The sequence below is a fragment of the Apium graveolens genome, chromosome 2 (genome assembly GCF_009905375.1).
Source record: "Apium graveolens cultivar Ventura chromosome 2, ASM990537v1, whole genome shotgun sequence".
Classification (NCBI taxonomy): domain Eukaryota; kingdom Viridiplantae; phylum Streptophyta; class Magnoliopsida; order Apiales; family Apiaceae; genus Apium; species Apium graveolens.
In genome coordinates, this window is record NC_133648.1 from 168305963 (window position 1) to 168328083 (window position 22121).

The 22121-nt window shown below is 36.8% G+C and overlaps 1 protein-coding gene and 1 non-coding gene across 2 annotated transcripts in view; one reads left to right on the forward strand and one right to left on the reverse strand.

The window, feature by feature from the left end:
- LOC141695368 (monooxygenase 2-like) overlaps positions 1 to 5995 on the reverse strand; it is a 52086-nt gene extending 46091 nt beyond the window's left edge. The window contains exons 1-4 of the mRNA XM_074499618.1: positions 5915 to 5995; positions 5612 to 5830; positions 5304 to 5495; positions 4711 to 4968 (exon numbers count right to left, since the gene is read on the reverse strand). Of these exons, the coding sequence (XP_074355719.1) occupies positions 4711 to 4968; positions 5304 to 5495; positions 5612 to 5830; positions 5915 to 5995 (750 nt within the window). The remainder of the gene's footprint in view (positions 1 to 4710; positions 4969 to 5303; positions 5496 to 5611; positions 5831 to 5914) is intronic.
- A 2706-nt stretch (positions 5996 to 8701) lies between these two features.
- LOC141709258 (small nucleolar RNA R71) lies at positions 8702 to 8808 on the forward strand. Its single transcript, XR_012569844.1, has one exon. It is a non-coding gene; the product is annotated as a small nucleolar RNA R71 (small nucleolar RNA).
- Positions 8809 to 22121: the final 13313 nt, after the last annotated feature.

Below are 22121 nucleotides of genomic sequence, written 5' to 3' on the forward strand. Positions count from 1 at the left end.
GTTTAATCGAATAAAATGCGGAATAAAAAAGTTAAACAAGATTCAACTTAAATAAATTATTATTAAACTTGAAAGGTGTTACAACAACGGTATCATTTACAAGGGATTAATCTCCAATCAATTATCACAAATCTAGAATAAATTCGACATGAACTTTTTCTATTTTTGCAATAAAAAGATCAAATGCTAAAAGCGATTTGAGATTAAGTTCTAGGGATTTCGATCCGCTAGATAGTTACACAAGAACAAGAAAGGTATTTCTAGTGGATTGGATTTAACAATAAATACTAGAAATAAATGATCTGTGAATTTGCAATAAATTCTCTGCAGGTTTCTTTTGTTCTGTGTTCTGCTGAATGATATTCAATACTCTGCTATCTGTTGAATGATCTGCTTCTGTTGGTTTTGTAAACAAAACACTTCTATTGAATCAGTAAGACTTTCGGCAAGACAATTCTTTTGGCTTAGCATGACAATCCTTTTAACTGGTAAGACTTTCGGTAGGACTATCAAATGAACTAGCAAGATTATCCTCCTCCCAGTGTAACTTTCGGCAAGATAATTATTTGTACTAGCATGACTTTCGGTATGACTATCAATTGTCATACCGATTGTCATATTAGTACAATCAGATTGACTTGTTGAATTTAAATAGATTTTAATCCAATTTAAATTCTGAAAAACCTTAATATTAATTCTGAATTAATTAATCAATTAATTCAATTAATCAATAAATTAATCTTTGCAGATATAATTTATTTTCTTAATTAAATTATATGACTTAATTAATTAATAGAGAATTAATACTAATCTTGAGCAACAACCATTCTTCTGAAAATCTCTGTCAATTACGAATCAATTCCATCACTTCAATGTTGACACTCGATGTATTGTCTGGTTCATGAGTGACTAACTTCCGTGACGTTTCTTCATGCCTTGACTTTGATACTCTTGATTTTCTTCAGACTAAATCCTTGTAATTAATTGATACCCTGACGAGATCTCTGTCACTTGATTAAATCCACAATCTTGATTTATATCACTGAGGCTTGATCAATTTCTTGAGCTTCTTCCAGTGAATTAAGTCATCAAGTCTGTAGACGAACAATGTTACTTAATCCTTTGACATATGTTACTATGAGAGATCTCTCTGACGATAGAACCACTATTTACTTGTTACATTCTTATTTGAGTTGAGTTAAATCCTCAAATAAACAAATAGGCTATGACATATGCCTTTCAATCTCCCCCTATTTGTTTGTTAGACAATAACAACAAATACCTAGAGGATAACTCAACTAACAAATAAGAAAAAGATATAAACAGTAATGCAAAGTAAATAGCAGAAAAGTTCTGGATTATATTTAACATTTTCCAGATTCCAAAAGAAATTTACAAGTGAATACAAGATAGATGTTCCTCTAGTCTGAACATATAACTACATTAGTCTATCTTGATTCATTAAGCTCTAATCATATTACATTGAGTTTTGAGCTAATTGAATTCAGTTGTCTTCTCTTCCGAATTCACCTTCTTCCAACTCTTCACCTTCTTCCAAATCTTGAAGCAACTCCTTGTCAAAGACACGATCCTTTTCTGAAGTGAAGCTGTCTGGTCTAACTGGTTGAACTCCAACTGTCTTTAGCTTATTCTTGAGTTGATTGTACCTTTTAATATTCTTTTCACAATAAGCTTGAATCAGATCAGCTGCTTGAGTTTTCAACATGGATGAATATCCAGCAGTTCTTAAGTGATGTTCCATCCAGACCAGATGCTTAGCTGAGTAGTCTTTAAGAGATTGTGAATCGAGCTGGCAGATTTGAAGACAGTCAGACTTAAAGAATCTTACCTGATGAGGATTGTTGACCACTTGAGGACTAGCCCTGATGGCAAACTTTTTGAGCCTTTCTCGAAGAACTTCATTCAACTCTGAGCTTCTTTTGACTTTGTTGAGAAGAACCCAAATCTCTGACAAAGAACGATTCTCAAACAGATGAAGTGACACCTTGAAAGATCCTTCGCTCTGACAATATACAAATATGCTCATCTCATTTAGGGATCTGTCAAAGGCAGCTGTGATCCTTGAGACTTCAGTTTTTATAGCATTCATGTACATGTCATTGTTTGGATTAGAGATCTCCAGCTTGTCCAGAAGATGTAGAAACTGTTTATCATTGTTTGTGCTCAGCTGAGGCATATCAAGTACTCTCCTAGCTTCATCCCATTTTTCACCAATCTTCAGTCTGACATCTCTTCTCCTTTCTTGAGCCTTAATGTCATGAAGACGTTGCTTTTGAAGAGTTTCTTTTCTTTGGATGTCTTTCCTCATGTCAATGATCTGGGATACCTTTTTGAGTTCAGCTTCTTTTCTTTTCATTTTTAACTGCTGTTGCTGAAACTCTTTCTCAAACAGAGGATCCACTGGAGCTTCCTCTTCCCAATCTCCAAAATCACTTTCCTCCTCAGCTTCAAAGAAACCATCTTTATCTTCCAAGACTGGTTCAGTGGGAACGTCACAAATATCAAAGTCATCCTGTTCTCCACTATAGTAGATATCATCAGGCTTCCCTGTGCCTCCAGCAGATGACTCTTTTTCTTTTCCCTTTTCACTTCTCCCTTTCTTCTCCCCCTTAGTTGAGGAATCCTCTACAGACTTTCCCTTAGATCCTCCATGACCTCTATCACCTCCCGAGCCTGAGCCTCCACCAGACGGCCCTTCAAAGAAAGTCCTTTGTTCTTCATTGGGACAATGAGAATTTTTGATCATGAAGTACAAGTGCTTCATCCCTTCATTCAGATGTTCCATACCCGTCTCTATCTTCAGAAATCTGGAGGAATCCAGTGAATGATTCATTTCAACCAAGTCTTCAAGAGAAGTCATTCTTGTATGTAGAGAGCATAAGTTTGAAATGTCGTCAGCTGATAACGTTGGAGATTCCTGGATTGAGTTAAGCTTTGGTACAATAGATGTCTTCAAATCTGATATTTCAGTCCTGATGAGAGCCAGCTGATTATTGACAGAGGTGGAAGAAGAAGACCGTTCAACCACTTGTGCTTTGAATGATTTAGCTTCAGCCTGACTTTTTGCAAGTTGTTCCTTGATTCCTCTGAACCATTTTGTTTGATCATTGATTAACCTCAATTATTGTCATTGTGACTTGCTGAGCTAGTTAGCTCACTCTTATGAATCTTTTTATCTATTCTACAGTTAAGAAGGATACGGTTGATAGCGAGGTTTTCCCAGTTCAATGTACGAGCTAGGATTCCAGATTATGTTAGATCAAGCTAGCAGGAGCTTATTGCAGTAATGAGATAGTAAGATTGTAAGAATAATTTCATTATCAGTTATAAGTTAAATTAGTTGGGATTTGGTACGTTGTAATAAAAGTTAAGGTTGTGGCTTGTTTTCATACTTTAACATGTTGCGATCCGTGGTTATGTAAAGCAAGGTTATTGCAAATAATATTTCATATACAGGTTTATATATTGTGTATGTGTTGTGGACCCCAAACTTTTGACCCGGGTTTGGAGGGCGCCATAACAAATGATAATACAGAATGTAATATTTCCCCAACCCGATTAATTCCTCGATCCTGAATACTGTCAACAATCTTCATCGTATCATACCCCCACGAGATGTCTCCAGGACTGTCCCAAATACAAAAATAACAAAAAACCCACATCAACAAAACAATCAAGAACCAAAATCAAGCAACCCATTTCACAAAAAGAATGAGTTGGACTAGACAAATCAGAAAAAGATAACTAGTAATTTTCATTCGAAAGAAAAATCAACCATTACAATGGAATGTACTTCGCAGAACAATACTCTAAATGAAGCAAAAGACTCGAAGAGAAACAAGAGTCCCTATCAATGCAATGACCAGATTTATTTCAGACCAAAGACAATGGTGATGGGGCTATTTTTGAAGTATATTGAAGGTTTGGTATGGGTTGTTTGGCTCGGGGTAGTACTGGTCATTTGATGGAAGCCTTCATGTTGGAAAAGGTTGGTAATGTTCAAACAGAAATTGCTGAAACTATTGGGATTAAGGAGGCGTTAAGCTGGATCGATAAGTACTCTTAGTCTACTGTTGTCATGAAAAATGATAGTCTAGTTTGTGTTCAAGCTACAATATGTTCATGTTGTCTCAGTTTGGTTTGCTAATCCAGGACTGTCAAAGTAGCTTAATTTCTAGACATACTAAGTTGTACATCTTAATCTTCGTAACTAATTTATAGTACACATTTTAAGGTCTCCCAGCTTAAATCTTACTTTTCCTAAATACGCTTACACAAGTAGTACTAGTAGTTAATAGTTAGTAAAATTGTATGACAATCTAAAAATTAGGATTAAAATGGTTAATGTCCAAGTAAACCGAAGAAACCATTTCATGTAACAAAGAAAGTACAAAATTTTACACTAAAGTTGAGAAAACCAATAATTTCAAAAAAAATGGCAGAATATAAATATAATGTACCATAATATTCGACTACGAAATGATTGCCCTGATCAATCTTCAATCTTGTTTTGAGTTTGATTGAGCTGAAGAAGACATCCTTGGTAAGCTTCCACAATCATAATTTATGACATTGGAAACATATTGAGGAAAAAAAACTGTAAAATATAGCATCTCTAATCAAGCTCTTCAACCATGAAGAATCATCTTGTACCCAACCTGATATAAATGAGGCTATTACCACTCTTACCACACGCCATCTTCGAGCCTTGACATAATCATCAATGGCATAAGATACCTCAGATAACATAAGTTGTTGTCCATTTTTGAGATATGTGTTGCCAATACATCGGCCTAGGATGATAGCATCTTCAAGGGCACAACAACCACCTTGGCCTAATTCGGGTGTCATTGGGTGCATGGCATCGCCAGCCACAGTGATCGTCCCTTTGCTTAATTTCCCAAATATAACATTCCATGGGACTCTTAACTTGAGCGGCGCCCATGTCTATGTCGACACATCTAGGTGATTAATTGTGTCCAAGTACACAGGTGGAAAGTCTTTGGAATAATGTTCAATGACATATCTTAGCATCAATTCTGTAGGTGTTGTAGCTGTATTGTCTTGGCCCTCTGAAAAATGTGGATTAATTCATCTTAAAAGGCTTGGATTTCAAGAGATCATAGTGTGTGGTGCATATGCAGAGAATCAAAATAAACATGTTGAATAATGTAAAAAAATTACAAAATTAGTATGGTTAATTACCGCTGGACATAGTATACGTGTTAGTGTTATCATTTACATGGATCTGTAGATTTTCCAGTGACTAGAAACCAATATACCTCTGAGTCACTAATAGGAACAAAACCACCATTGAAGCTAGTATGAACAATCCGGGTGGCATGATGATCCAACCCATGGCCTTGAGGAAAAATTGATAAACCTCTTAGGCCAAATCGCCCTGAGTTCACGGGTTCCTCAAGTCCTAGCCAACGAGCTACCCATGAGTGCACCCCATCGCACCCTATCAATACCTGCAGTATCCATTTATTTAGAATGTTATCTTATTAAAATGCATTATATTTTAGTTCACGTATGGAAAAGGTAATAAGAAACATATATGAGAAAGTGTTACTTCCAAAGTACATACTTTCATTTTTATGACAGTTCCATCTTCAGTTTGGAGAACTGTTATGGAGGAACCTTCAATTACTTCGGTTGATATAAAAATTATTTTGCAAGAGAAATGTATATTTTTCTTGGGTAGTTCTTCAGTAAGAACCTCTAGTAAGGCCTTACGGTGCACTGTTTTACGTCCAAAAATGACAAAAGCGCCTTTTTGAGTCTCATCCCCTCCAATAATATAAACCTGAACCAATACAACATATTAGTGACAAGAACATGAAAGCAAAAAAGTAAGAGATTTTAAAAGAGAACAGTTATGAACACTAACAATTACAAATGATAGTACAAAATGTAATATTTCCCCAACCCGATTAATTCCTCGATCCTGAATACTGTCAACAATCTTCATCGTATCATGCCCCCTCAAGATGTCCCAAGGACTGTCCCAAATACAAAAATAATAAAAAACCCACATCAACAAGATAATCAAGAACCAAAATCAAGCAACCCATTTAACAAAAAGAAAGAATTAATAACCAAAAATTGAATTTTGAATAAAAATTAGAATAACACTTACTATTACATCGGATTCCAGCTAGGGTTCAACCTCATTTTCACAAATCGACCAAAACTTGTAGCTAATTAGCTATTTCAATTGAAAGCTAGGGTTTAATTACTTAAAATCTAGGGTTCAAATTAAGGGTTTCAAACCTACAGCTCTAAGGTAGTATAAGTTAGGGTTTCAATGTCGAAGGCTGAGAGTGAGTGAGTGAGTGAGAGAGAATCAGGAGAGAGAAAGAGATGAAGAAGAGAGTACGGTGAGAGAGAAGAAAGAAGCAGCGTAATGTTTCTATGGGGGGAATGTTTTTAGCAAATGGGGAAATGTTTTTATTAAGGGGTTGTTTTCCGCGTGTTTTTTTAAAAAGTAATTTAGACATCAGTTTTGATTTTAACTGATGTAAAAAATGGTCTTTAACATCGTTTTGGAATAAACCGATGTTAAAAATATTTTTAACATCGGACATTAATGACAGTGATGTCTTTGAGGTGATGTCTATTGATTCTTTTCTTGTAGTGTTTGCTGCATGACCATAGGCTTGCTACCTTTCTCTAGCAGAATTTTATGCATGCAATAAGAATGGATGATTCCCTTGATATCTGCTATAGTCCAACCAATCACCGATTTGAACTCTCTTAGAATTCTCAAAAGCTTTTCCTCGTCACTACCTGAAAGGTCAAATGCAATAATCACAGGAAGACTAGATGCATCACCTAAAAAAACATACCTCAAATGTTCAGGTAAAGGTTTAAGCTCAAGAGTAGGAGCTTCCTCAATAGATGGCTTGAGGTGTTTAGGAGCTTTGTTCAATTCCTCCATTACAAGAGATTCAAAAGGCATATCAATCTTCCTCTTCCAGGGAGAAGTATTCAAATATTTCAATTGCTCTTCACCTTCGTCATCTTCACTATCTGAATTCCCCAATAAGGCCTTTTCTAAGGCATCAGACCTCAGCAATTGATCAAGTTCCGAATTCACGCAGAATCGACCAACTCCACCTTTAAACACTCCTCATTTTCCGTAGGAAATTTCATAGCATTGAACACATTAAAAGTTACATCCTGATCCAGCACTCACATTATAAGCTCACCCTTCTGCACATCTATCAAGGTTCGGCCAGTCGCCAAGAAGGGTCTTCCCAAGATTATGGGAATCTTCTTATCCTCCTTGAAATCAAGAATTACGAAATCAGCAGGGAATATGAGATTATCAACCTTGACTGAGACATGCTCCGTAATACCTCGCGGATATGTAATCGAACGGTCGACCAACTGCAAAGTCATATAAGCCGGTTTTGGATTAGGTAAGTCCAACTGCTTGAAGATTGATAAAGGCATTAGATTGATGCTAGCTCCCAAGTCACATAAGCATCAATATTACACGGAATAGTGAAGCTTCCTGGATCATTAAGCTTCGGAGGAACTTCTGCAGCACAACAACACATTCCTCCAAGAGAGCGACTTTCTAAATCATCTAGCTTCACTTTCTGAGAGAGAATACCTTTCATAAACTTTGCGTAACTAGGAATCTGCTCAAGAGCCTCAGCAAAAGGTATGTTGATATGAAGTTTCTTGAACACCTCCAGAAACTTCTCAAATTGCTTGTCCAGCTTTGTCTTCTACAACCACTTAGGAAAAGGCGGTGGAAAATAGATCTGTTTCTCCCCTGTATTACCCTCAGGTGGAGTGTGCTCAACAGTAGTCTTCCTTGGTTCCACTTCTACTTCCTGCTGCTCTACTTCTTTCTCAGCCCCAGCTTCTTCAGTCGACACTTGAGTTTGTTCAGGATTCGTAACCTTTCCAGACCTCAAAGTGATTGCCTTTACCTGCTCCATAGCTTCCCTCTTTCCTGGCACTTCGGTGTCACTAGGTAGTGTACCAGGCTGACGATTTAGCAAGGCATTGGCAATTTGCCCAATTTAATTTTCCAAGGTCTTGATAGATACAACTTGACTCTTGCACATAAGCTTCAAATCCTCTAATTCAGATTTTTTATTAGCTTGTTGCAGCTGAAGTTGCTATCTTGGTGCATATTACGGTTGCTGAGAACCAGGGGTTGTATAGCTTAGCTGGATACTACTGATAAGGCTGTTGAACCGCATTCTGAGCGTTGCTCCAACTGAAATTAGGATGATTGTGGTTGTCGGGATGATAAGTAGCTGGCACCAGTTGCTGCGAATGCTGAAAGTTACTCACGAATTGAGCTGATTCACTAGAAATTGCGCACTGATCAGTCTCATGGGCACCATCACAAAGCTCGCAGACACTAGCAATTTAATTAACTCAATAATTATCCAAAGTGTCCACCTTCATCGTTAAAGCCTTAAGTTGAGCAGCTATAGCAGTTGCTGCATCCAACTCCAGAGTTCCGGCTACTTTTCCCCGAGTCAGTCTCTGAGAAGGATTCCGGTATTCATTGGAAGCCATCAGTTCAATCAATCCATAAGCTTCATCGTAGCTCTTAGCCCACAAGGCTCCTCCTGATGCTGCATCGAGCATGGGTCTAGAAGTAGCACCCAATCCATTATAGAAACAGTTTATAATCATCCAATCAGGCATGCCATGGTGTAGGCACTTCCTTAGCATCTCCTTATATCGATCCCAAGTCTCATACGGAGATTCTCCAGTTTGCTGAGCAAACCGAGTAAGAGCATTCCTGGTTGCAGCAGTCTTGGCCATATGGAAGAATTTATTGAGAAAATTTTGAGCAAGATCTTCCCAAGTGGTGATAGACCCTGCTGGTAGAGAATGTAACCAACACTTAGCTTTATCCCTCAAAGAGAATGGGAAGAGTCGCAGCTTGATAGTGTCTTCAGTCACATCATTGAACTTGAAAGTGTCGCAGATCTCGATGAAATCCCTAATGTGCATGTTGGGGTCTTCTGTAGGAGAACCCCTAAACTGAACTGAGTTCTGTATCATATGAATCGTGCTTGACTTGATCTCAAAAGTGTTAGCCCTGATGGCTGGCCTGATGATGTTTGACTGAATGTCATTGATCTTAGGCTGAGAATAGTCCATCAAAGCCTTAGGATTTTTTGCTTGATCTCCTATCACTACTAAAACTGGTTCCTCGACTTTCTCTTCTTCTTCTACCTTCTTTTATTCTTCAAAAACTTCCCTTCGAACCACCACAACTTCTTCCTCGGCTTTATACAGAGTTCTCTTACGAGACCACGAACGCGTATGCATACACTCTCACTAGAGTACCTGAAATAAGACAAGGAAATAGATAAGTAACAATGTCCGAGTCAATGAACTTTAACGACCACTGATGGAAAACACATAAACTAAAAATTAACACCGAGTCCCCGGCAACGGCACCAAAAACTTGTTAGTCGCTAAACACGCGCTAAAATTACACGCAAGTCTATGCGTTCGCAAGTAGTATAAGATATAAATCAGATTCATTCCCACAGGGACTGGTTTAGGTTAAATTTATAATTTATGCACTTAAGAAACAATATATGGTTATTATTCAATGCTAAGACGAATAACAAATTCAGGTTGTTTATACTAAGAATTAAACTAACAATTATAACTAAAGGAATAAGAATGATTGAATTAATATATATGGCAAACATGGAATTCTAACTTCATTAAATACTTCATTCAATAGCCTTTTCATTTTTAACCTTAGCATGCAATTGTGATGACACTAATCAGACAACACGAAACTGATAAACGCCAACTTTTGTTACACGAATACCATACTACCAAACATCCACAAAAGAGATAAAAGCTGAATAGACACCAATTATTTTGAGACCCTATATGTCTATAGAATTTGACAACATAACGGTTTAAGCACAAGTTATCTACCTTGATTACATAGGGCAAGTAAGATGGTTAAAATTACCCACAAATCATGCATAACAAATACATGAACCTATGCTAGCATGGCAAGTTCTAAATCCTTAAATTCACTGCCGCTTCATTAAAGATTAACACACTATCTTATAAGTTCGCGACGCTCATAAGACGAATAAGCACAACCAATACTAGGTTATCATACAATCACCACACACTAAGGCATCGAAACAAATAAACTATAAATATCCATAAATAAATCTGCTAGAACCCCACAATAACGATTAGCCCATAATCAGACTCATCATCAACGTGGGTTCCAATGAAAGCATGGTATAATAAACGCAGTCTTTATAACGAATAATAAAACAAAGTTAACACAAGAGTATAGGTTCAACAAAACAAGAAACGAGCATCCACGATTATAACTTAAAACAAAGATTCACAAGAATAAACTAGATCATCTTCGCCTTTGTTGAATTATGCTATAGGTTTCTTGCCGTCTTCTCCTTAAGCTCTGTTATGTCTCTGGCTTGATAAGTTATGAAAAATGAGCTTTAAAATTGTTTATATAGAAGTCCCATGGAAATTAGAAGTCTTTCCCTCAAAAGCCAAGTAGAAACATGATTCTAATATCCCTAAACGGCACGGCAGCGTGCTTCATCAGCGCGGGCGCACTGGCCTTCTGCACAAACTTCTAACTTCTTCTTTTTCTTGCAGATTTGAGCTGGTTTTCCAAGAGCTTTTATTCCAACACCTCCCTAACACCAAATTAGCACCAAAACAATTCTAATTCACCTGATTACCTGGAGAATGCCCGAAAATGCAAAAACACTAGAAAACATATTAAAATACCAATAACTTGAGTATAATACACCAATTCAAAGCTTTATGGAGCGTAATAAAGTGTCATAAATGCCACTCAACAATCATCTTCATAAAGTACTTCAGATATAACAACAATATCTGCATTTCATGTCTTCATGGAATTCTTGAAGTCTTCCTCCATTTGCCTTAGCTGTTCAAGATCAACTCTAGGATTTTCTCTTTCAAAGATTCTTCTACTCACCTCAGAGTCAAATGCTTGAATCTTTGGATCCTTTTAGAATATTGTTGTTTTCCTTCCTTTTACTTTCAGAGTTTGAAGATATTGACTTGCTTCAGCACCATCTTCTATCTCCATAATACCTTGGTCTTCATTAGCAGCAGTTATGACTTGTAAAGATTGTTGCATTGTTGTAGTCACAGTAAATTCTTTAACTCTTTTTTCATTTCTTTTACTCTCTCGTCCTTGTCTAGATTGAGATCTAGTGATTGCTTTTGATGAACCATTAACTCCAACTAGCTCTTCACCTCTTCTCCTTTCACTATCCTTTTGTCCCCCCTATTACCTCCACCATGATTTTCATCATCAGTATTTGTCAATGTCAGTTGTTTGCATTTAGATTTAAAAATTTTCTCCCCCTTTTTGGCATCATCACCAAACAGTAGAGAAAGAATCAGCTCCATTGAATTCTGTACTTCTGTAAGTTGGTCAAACATTTGAACTTATTTAGCTTCCAATATAGCTTGACTGGCTTCAATTGCATTCTGTCTAGCAACTATTGGGGCAATTTGTTTCTGAATTTCCTGATAAGTAGTCATCCTTGAAGCAATCAATGATTCTTGGATTTGATTGATTTGAGAGGTTGTTGCTTCTTGAGCTGTATGTAAGGATCTAACAACTAAATTTGATGCTTTCAGATGATTCAGTATATCGGGATTCTTAATCTTGAGTTCTGCTATTTCCAGATATGCAACATCTTTTATTTAGGAAATAAGGTATGCATCATCTTTTTATTTAGCATTCCAGAGATTATCAAAATAATCATGTTCCTTCTTAGCATCTAACTCTTTCATTTTTTGTTGTCTCACATGTATAGGCATATCTTCAGGGAAGAAAATATCATCCTCAGGATCTATAAGAACATTTGAAACATTAGCTTCTTCACCATCATTAGATTCTTAAATAGCAACTGGATTTTGCACTATTTGCTGAACTTCATCACCAAATTCAGCATGTAGGCTAGAATTAGAAATTGGTGCAATATGTGATCCAACAGCTTCAGAAGCTTCCACACCATCAGCAGTTAACTCCACATCTTCAAGAATTGTAGATAAATGAACTGGAGCTTCAAAATTTACTTCCAGAATCTCAGTTCTTGTAGAATGCCGTGGTGAGCCTGAAATGGATGAAACTTTATGAATGGACTGTTGTGCTACTTCATCTTCAACAACAACAAGGATTTCTTCAGGTGATGGAATAGTAGAGTAAATGGACTATTTTTAAGAAAAAATAGGGATTGTCTCATGTGGTGAAATAGTAGAATGTATGGATTGCAAGAAAGTATCAGTACTTAGACTTGCAGGGAGATTAACAACACTTGGTACGTTAGAGTTTATTTGAAGTTTAACAGAATGTTGTTCAACATCTGTTTCTTTAGTACTCTGTGCACCTGCAAACATATAGCAAGTAAAACTTAATCTCTCTATTCTTTTAAAGTAGTCTCACTACTCCTCAAACCACACATCTCATGACTTTTAATAGTCAGAGCTTCTTCACAAGGATTACTAAATCCTATCTCTCATCTACCTCTCCTTTTTCCAGGAAGGATCCCGCCTCTCTTTAATTATGTTTTGCTTTCAATCTTTTCACAAATATCACAGAAAAAGCTCAGAAAGATTGTCCTACAGAAATAAGAGGTGGCTAAAGAAGGGTGATCTGTGGTCCTACAATTAGAGGTAGTTTTTAAATAAGGTCTAGAAATAATCATACCAAAAGGATTTATATCATGAAGAATAAATGCTGAAAAGACCAAATTAGTATTTAGAATAAATGCTGATAAAGTAATGATATTATATATACCTTGTGAATATGAAGTCACAATTGAACTCACATTTAATACTGTGGTTATGACAATTGTTGTTCACCAAAAATTATGGGAACCTCCATTTGAATTGGAGAGGATTTGATCAGGTTACTGTCATGTACCATGATCTCAAACCTTGTTCTTCTTGCAAAGAACTAACCCTTGAATATGTTTATTGAAAGCTTTCATAGAGTCTTCAGTAAAAATTGATGAAACCTCTGTGTCTCTGTTAGTATCATTAAGATCTACCTTAGCAAGTAGTCTCTAACCAACTTAATGTTGTTTCTGAGTGGTGAGCATAATTCAAGAATTATGTCACTTGATTTTTGGCAACATTTGAGAAATGGATTCAAGTTTTCAGTTGTACGAAGAAATTTAAGATATAACATATATGATATTGAGATTGAGTGTGCATAACTTTTTTGGTGAGAAAAAGAAAGTTCCAAGAATTTGAATAAAACATAACTCTCAAAGATTATAATTCTCATTGGTTAAGAATTAAATCTTTCATAAATTTCTTCCGTAACATCGGTTACTTCCTGTAGTGTGCTCAATCTGTACTGTAGTAAACATACGAACTTAAACAGAGATTAGTTTCTCACATGAACCAAAAAAATCTGAAATTAAGCATGTAGTACTGATTTGAATATGAACAGTCAATTAAGCTTAAGTACACACAAGACAGTAATCATTAGTCAAATAAGGAAGAAAAAAAAGATTAAAGATTTTCATTAATTAAGAAGAAGATGAAAACAAAGCAGAATCATAAAATAGTCCTAACACAAACTAGAAACTATTCCTAGAAACTATCCCATCTTCAACTTCTTCAATGCTTCTTGCTTCTTCATGGCTCGGTGGTGATAAATCCCTGAGATAGTCTTTGCAAGGGAGATAATGTTCTCTTGCAGGTCAAGAGACTCAAGCCTACGCCTCTCAGCCTCTTTGGCTAGGCGCTCTTCCTCAAGAGTGGTCTCTATTTGAAAGAACTGTAGATCCATTTGATGTTCAAAGGACAACTCCTCATATACGAAGATTTGATTGTTAATCTTGACTCTACGTCCCCAGGGGTCATAATAGACACGACCTTTATCGAGCTTGAAAGCAAGATAGTAAACTTCATCGTGAGTGCAAGTGCAAAACTGTTTTTGAGCCATTATGATGATATGAGGAGATGAGGAGATGTGTATGAAAAGGAAGTGAGAAGTTTTGATAGTGGAGGGTGTGTATTTATAGTAGAGGAGATAGAAACTGAAAAGAATTCTTGATTAACCATGTAATAATTAATCATAATACGTATACACAATTACACGTATTTAGGTAAACAAAAAGTAATCTCTCTCTTCAGATTCCTATTCCCAATGTAAGTAATCAGGTGTTATTGGATACTTACATAGGTAGCTAACCCATTCAAGCAATTAAAAGATATTCCACTGACTCACTGTTAATTAAAAATACCGCGTAACCATTTATTTCGAATAAATTCAAAATAAGCAATGAATTATAACAGTCAATCATGGTTTAACCATTATCAATATTTTAGTTACGACTATCAGGATTTATCAGTCAATAATGGTTTTACCAATATCAGAATTTAACAACTACTGACATGATCTATTAGTCAAAGCGAGTTTAACTAATAACAGAGCATATAGGCATAATCAGTAGTTCTAACATGCAGCTTTCAGATAGAATTCATAGAAGATAATTGTATATGATCATGGCATCAACATTTAGCACAATAATCAGTATCTAACAAGTACTAACACATAATAAGATACCATGCTTTAAATATCAGCAGTCTTAATTATCAGAATTTAAGAATTGTCCTGATATCATTTCCAATTCATTCACCAATCTTGTGAAAGTAGCTTCACATAGAGGCTTGGTGAATATATCTGCTACCTGCTGATCTGTTGGAACAAAGACCAATTTCACTATACCTGCTTCCACATGTTTTCTTATAAAATGGTACCTGATGCTGATGTGTTTAGTCATTGAATGCTGCACTGGATTTCCTGTCATTGCAATAACACTTTGATTATCACAATATATAGGAATAGCATAATAATCTAACCATAATCCAGTAAATGATTCTTCATCCATAGAATCTGAGCACAACAGCTTCCTGCAGCAATATATTCTGCTTCTGCAGTTGATGTGGAAATTGACTTTTTTTCTTGCTATACCAAGAAACCAATCCGCCACCAAGAAATTGGTAGCTTCCAGAAGTGCTTTTCCTGTCTATTTTGCATCCTACAAAATTGGCATCTGAATATCCAATTAGCTTAAAATCTGAATTTCTAGGATACCATAATTCCAGATTCATGGTGCCTTTGAGATACTTAAAAATTCTTTTCACAGCTAATAGATCAGATTCTCGAGGATCAGCTTGGAACCTTGCACAGAGACAGGTAGCATACATGATATCAGGTCTACTATCAATCAGATATATGATTGAACCAATCATACATATTTAGTTAGTTATATCTACTGAAGAACCAGTATTTAAATCTAACTTGGTTGCAGTGGCCATGGGAGTTGATGCAGTTGAGCCGTCTTCTATTCTAAATCTTTTGAGTAAATTCCTGGTGTATTTGGATTGATTTATGAAGATCCCTTCATCAGTCTGTTTAACTTGTAACCCCAGAAAGTAACTCAATTCTCCCATCATACTCATTTGATACCTGGACTGCATTAGCTTTGTAAATCTCTTATAGATTTTATCATTAGTAGATCCAAAAATGATATCATCAACATATATCTGTACTAATAACAAGTCCTTACCATGGTATTTATTAAAGAGAGTTTTGTCAATTATAGCTCTTGTGAAACCACTTTATAGCAGAAATAGAGCGAGTGTTTCATACCAGGCCCTTGGAGCTTGCTTCAGTCCATAGAGTGCTTTATCCAGTAAGTAGACATGATCAGGATACTTTGGATCAATGAACCCTGAAGGCTGTTCAACATACTTCCTCTTCAAGTTCTCCATTTAGAAATGCACTCTTTACATCCATTTGGAACACCTTAAACTTCTTGTAAGCAATATAGGCTAGAAAAGATTCCAATTGCCTCAAGCCTTGTAACTGGAGCAAATATCTCATCATAATCGATGCTTTCTAGTTGTGAATAACCCTTTGTAACCAGTATTGCTTTATTCCTTGTGATAATGCCTCATTGTCAGTTTTGTTTCTGAACACCCACTTTGTGCCAATTACAGATCTGTTCTTTGGTCTTGGCACAAGAGTCCAGACTTTGTTTCTTTTAAATTCATTAAGCTCCTCTTAAATTGTTGTAACCCAGTCAACATCTTGTAGAGCTTCTTCAACCTTTTTGGGTTCAGTTTGAGATAAAAAAGAATGGTAGAGACATTCATTTTGAGTAGTTTTTCTTTTCTTACACCACTGTCAGGGTTTCCAATGATTAAGTCAGGTGTGTGTGACTTAAACCATTTTCTTGCAGATGGAAGTTGACTCCTTGAAGACGAACCTCCCTCTTTATTCATGAACTCTCTATTATTTCTTTAGTTAGTACCACTGTTATTTCCTGATGCTCCCCCTGAATCGGTGTTCCCATTGTTATCAGCATTTGACTCATCAAAGTTTGAGGAATATGAGTCTGATGATCTTTCTACTGATGTTTTTGAGTTGAATCACTTAAAGTAGTATCTGGATTTGAATCATGTTGCTCCCCCTCAACATATGCTTCAGTGTTAGAAGAATTTATACTATTATATGAAACATCAGAGCTTTTAGTGATATTAGGAGTTATTTTATCAGGATGAGGATTTAAAAGTTCAGTATAAGGTACTTTATTTTCAAATCTCGATTTGTCATGGTCATCTGCATCTTCTAGACCTGTTATTTTCTTGTCATCAAAAGATACATGTATGGATTCCATGAGTATCCTTGTTCTCAGATTATAAACTCTAAAGGCTTTGCTGGACAATGGATATCCCATAAAAATTCCTTCATCAGCTTTTAGATCAAACTTGGTCAGCTACACCGGATGAGTTTTGAGAACAAAACACTTACAACAAAAAATGTGAAAGTGCTTCAAATTTGGCTTATTTCCCTTCACCATCTCAAATGGTGTTTTTTTATGCCTGTTGATCAATGTAGCATTTTGTGTAAAGCAAGCAGTTTGCACAGCCTCAGCCCATAAGTAGGTAAGCAATCTTGCTTCTTCTAGCATGGTTCTTGCAACTTCTATAAGAGTTATATTCTTTCTTTCAACAACTCCATTTTTTTATGGAGTTTCAGGAGCAGAAAACTCTTGTTTTATCCCCTTAAGTTTGAAGAACTCTTCCATAGAGCTATTCTTGAATTCAGTTCCATTATCAATTCTGATGATCTTCACTTTGTATATTGATCCTTTTTCCAGCTCCCTCACATGATCAAGAAGAATGGATGGAATTTCATCCTTGGTGTGCAGAAAATACACCCATATGTATCTTGTATATTCAACAACAATTACGAGTGTATACCTCTTCTTGGCAATTGACATAACATTCATTGGACCAAAGAGATCAATATGAAGTAGATGATATGGTTCAAGAATGGAGGATTCAATTTTACTCTTGGAAGATGTTTTCCTTTGCTTGGCTTTCTGTTCACATAAGCCATTAGGAATAAACACTGTATTGGGCAGTCCTTTCACAAGATCTTTCCTCACAAGTTCATTGATATTGTTGAAGTTAAGGTGAGAAAGTCTTTTATGCCAGTTCCAGCTGTCTTCCACAGATGCTCTAATTAGTAGATAAACTTCTGATTCATTAGTACTTGTGGAGACCCTGGCTTTATATAAACCACCATATCTTATACCAGTCATTGCAATCTTGCCATCAGACTTACTGACAATTTCACAATGCTCCTCGGAGAAATTGACATGGTAACCTCTGTCACAGATTTAACTCACAGTGATCAGATTATGCTTGAGTCCTGCAACTAGAGCTACATTTTCAATGATTATATTTCTAATTTTGATTTTGCCATATCCCAAGATTTTTTCTAAGTTTCCATCTCCATAAGAAACACTTGGGCCAGCTTTCTCCTCAAATTCTGATAGCAGGGATTTATAACCAGTCATGTGTCCTGAGCATCCACTGTCCAAGACTAGAGTGTTCTTCCTGTTACCCTACAATCAGTAATTGTAATCAGTTAGTGTTTTGAAGGACCCAGACTTGCTTTGATCCTTTGGCCTTTTTAAATTTGTTAACATATGCAGCAGAAGACTTTTTATCAGAGTTTATGTTAACATCCTTACTATCAGTATTTATACATGCAGAAACAGATTTTGCTTTAATTAAAGAGGGTTTCAGTTCATAATAATCATAATACAAACTGTGATACTCTTAACATGTATAAATAGAGTGTCAAACACTACCACAATGAAAACAAAGACTCTATGGTTTATATCTAACTGTTCTGTTCCTAAACTCTAATTTGGAAGGAACAATATTTATCTCTTTATTCTTCCTGCAAGAATTAGCAAGATGATTAGTGCCACCACAGTTCAAATAGGCCTTTCTAGGTGTATTAGGAGGAGTTACATAATTTCCATTCTTATTAACACATACCTTGCCATTCCTATTTTTCCTAGGCCTTTTCTTTTTGTCTTTCATGTATAAATCCTTCAGCTTTTGCTTAAGCTGTTTCTGAGTCATTGAACCAATATTTACTGAATTTGTGTGAACCTGTTCACTCTATCAAAAACTAAGTTTGATCTAGATGCTGAGGTTGTACCTTCCTCATGGATTGACTTGACAGTATTAGCACTTGGATTAAACTTAATGGTCTTTATCTGAACCTTGTTCAGTTTGACCTTGCTATCAGTCTTTATTGGTTCTGTTTTCTCAGTTTCTTTTCCAATTTTCTTATCAGAATTAGATCTGGAAGTATATCTTAATCCTGATCCCCAACAGCCATTCTCTAAAATCTCCTGAGGTATTTTTCCTGAGTTAGTCCAAAGTTTAATAACCTCTCTTTCTTTAGCTAACTCTTTTCTAGATAAGCATGTTTTTCTAACAGATTTTCTATAACATAAACAACATTATCTCTCTCTTTTTGAATATCTATCATGGAAAGCAACTCAATTTCTAGGTGATCATTCCCTTTCTTTAACTCAGAGTTTTCACTCTTGATTCTATTATTCTCTCAGGTTTGATCCCTATAACTAACATGCAGAGTCTTAAAAAATAATCTTAATTCAAAGATATCATCAGTATCAAAAGCAAGAACAGTCTGAGGTACCTTTAATTCAGCATTATTAGCCTCAGCATCAGCATTTTCCATGAGAGCATAATTGACTCCATCATCTGAATATGATGAATCATCCCAGTTTCTCTTCTTTGAGATCAAGGCTTGTTTCTTCTCGGCTCTGGGTTTTCTGTAGTCAGAAGTGTCCAATTCCATCATAGTTGTAACATCTTTCCTTTGACTTGTCAAGTTTTTCGGATCTTGATTCCTTACAATCAGTATTTCTTCTATTGTTCCTTTTATCAGAGTTTGAGGAACTGGAACCTTTTCTGGAAAATCTTCTCCCTTTCTTGAAGTTCTTGTAGACCATCTTCTTGAAACTTTTAACCAGTAGGGCAGCCATTTGATCCATGTCTTCCTTTTTGTTATGATCACTGTCAGTATCTGATTCATTATCAGTATTTGAGTCATCATCAGAGTTTGATGATTCAGTATCTGACTTTGCAATCATGGCTTTTCCTTCGGGGTAGCTTTTCCTCTTAGCTTTTTCATTTGGCTTCTCTTCAACTTTGAGTGCTACCGGTCTAGATTTAGATCCTTTCCACTTGCTTTTTTTATCCATCTTTAGTTCATGAGTTTTCAAAACTCCATAGATCTCATCTAGAGGTGTGTTATCAAGTTGATAATTATCCCTTATTGATGTGACTTTAAAGTCCCACTTTTCTGGGAGAGCAAGTAGGAACTTCAAGTTTGAGTCCTCCAAATCATATTCTTGGTTGACAAGGGATAAGTCATTCAGCAGCTTCCGAAATCTGTCATAGATCTCAGTTAATGACTCATTATCTCTTGAGTCAAAGTGCTCGTATTCTTGAGTAAGTACTATCCTCCTATTCTTCTTGATAACAGTTGTACCTTGACACTTTACCTGTAAAGCATCCCATATCTCTTTTGTTGTCTTATATCCAATAACCCTATTTGACATAACACTATCAAGACTGCTATACAAGATGTGTCTGACTTTAGCATCCTTCATAATAGATGAAAGATCTTCAGGATTATTGATAGGGAATAAAATATACCCTGATTGCATAAGTTATATCGCATTAATTATATCAGAACTGGGCTGACAGCTAGACCCATTAAAAAGGGCCGAAAACCCTGAATATTAATTAATTTCATAATTAATTAATAAGGGATAAATCAGCTAATAAATAAAGTCCAGTTAGGAATATAATTCCTTGAAGATTGGCCTTCAAGGAACCTCATGGGATAAGGAATCAGTTTCCTACCTCTTAGGACTACAAAGTCCATTCTAATTCAGAGACTTGCCCATCAAGTCTCCTAACTCTAGTCCGATTCAAGGACTTTCAATATCTATATAAGGGGTTTTACCCCACAAATCAGAACTACGTTTTTTGGCTTAATTCTCTAACATAGAGAGATACGTACGCATCTCGTAAAGGCAGAGTTAAGCTACAAAAAATGAGAGCAGCCATTAAAGGCCTTAAGCTCTCGAACCTTAGTAATAAATACAACAATTAATATACCCTAGTTTTCAATCCACAACATTTGGCGCCGTTTGTGGGAAAAGTAATAACAACCATGGTGAGAACACAGAGAGGAAACAGCGTCCCTGAAGGAACACCAGCGGGGACAACCCAAACGATTTCGTCAACGGTGGAGATACCTCCGCATTCAACCTATGCCGCCACCCAAGGAGGAGCCCATATAGGGGCAACTGAACCTCAGCCACAAGGGACGATTCCCCCATCTACTCAAGGGACAAATTCCCAACTTCAACATCTACATACACCCGTGAATTCTCGACCCATTGGGTATGAGTATTCAACTGTTGTGACCACTAACCCCCTTATGGGATGCCCATTTACCCCGAGGTTGGAGGAAGTGGACATGCTAATCAGAGTGAAGCACAAGGGCAGACGCCCCCAATATATATGTGGTTTGGCTCATATCCCGGAGGATCAAGAATTTTCTGGTCCTTATACTGAGAGAGACTCTGAATCTTCAGATGATGATATGGCCCCAGGAAGGAGGCGCGCTAGTAAAGAGCCGATGCCTGATGGTAATCAGCGTCGTAGGAGCACCCGAGGGATAAATCCCCAAGAAGTGCAGGAGAGAATCAGGGCTCACGAGGCTGAGATTCAAAGGCTGAAGCGCAACTTGGAGGTGCACCAAACCCCCAGACCCCCACTACCTCCAAGGGGGAGAAATCCTCCTCCAATCATAGACCTGGATGGTCCACTACAGAGAAGGACTGTTGTCCCAAGGGTTGATCCAAGCAATCTTCTTCCCCTTAGAGATCCTGATGATCCTACCCCGCCATTCACTGAAGAGATAATGAATGCCCATATCTCAAGGAAGTTTAAGATGCCCACCATCAAAGCTTATGATGGAACTGGAGATCCCGCTAATCATGTCAGGACATTCTCTAATGCACTATTGTTGCAGCCCATGAACAACGCTATTAAGTGTCGAGCCTTTCCCCAAACCCTGTCGGGAATGGCTTAAAGATGGTATAGCCGTTTGCCCCCGAATTCTATTGGGTCTTTCAGAGAACTAAGTCAAGATTTTATTAAGCAATTCATCAGCGGGAGAGTGCATGAAAAAAGTTCAGCATCCCTTATGAGCATTGTGCAGGGAGCGAAGGAGTCCTTGAGAGACTATCTGAATTGTTTCACAAAGGAAGCTTTAAAAGTCCCAAACCTTGATGATAAGGTAGCTATGATAGCACTAAAACAGGGAACTAAGGACGAGTTCTTCAAGATGCCATTGGCCAAGCACCCCCTGAAAGTATGTTACAGCTCCAAGATAGGGCCGGAAAATACATCAAAGTAGAAGAGAGGATGAGGACGACAGTAGTGAATAACGAGCCCGCTGGTGAAGCAAAAGGCTGATATGGAATATATTGCTAAGGACAAGTACCTAGAACTGAGCAAAACACTGATTCGACCCCGAAGAAGGGAGGACCTGGGAAAAAGTTCACTGAATACGATAAGTTGAATGCTCCTAGAAGCCATATCTTGATGGAAATTGAGAAAGATAG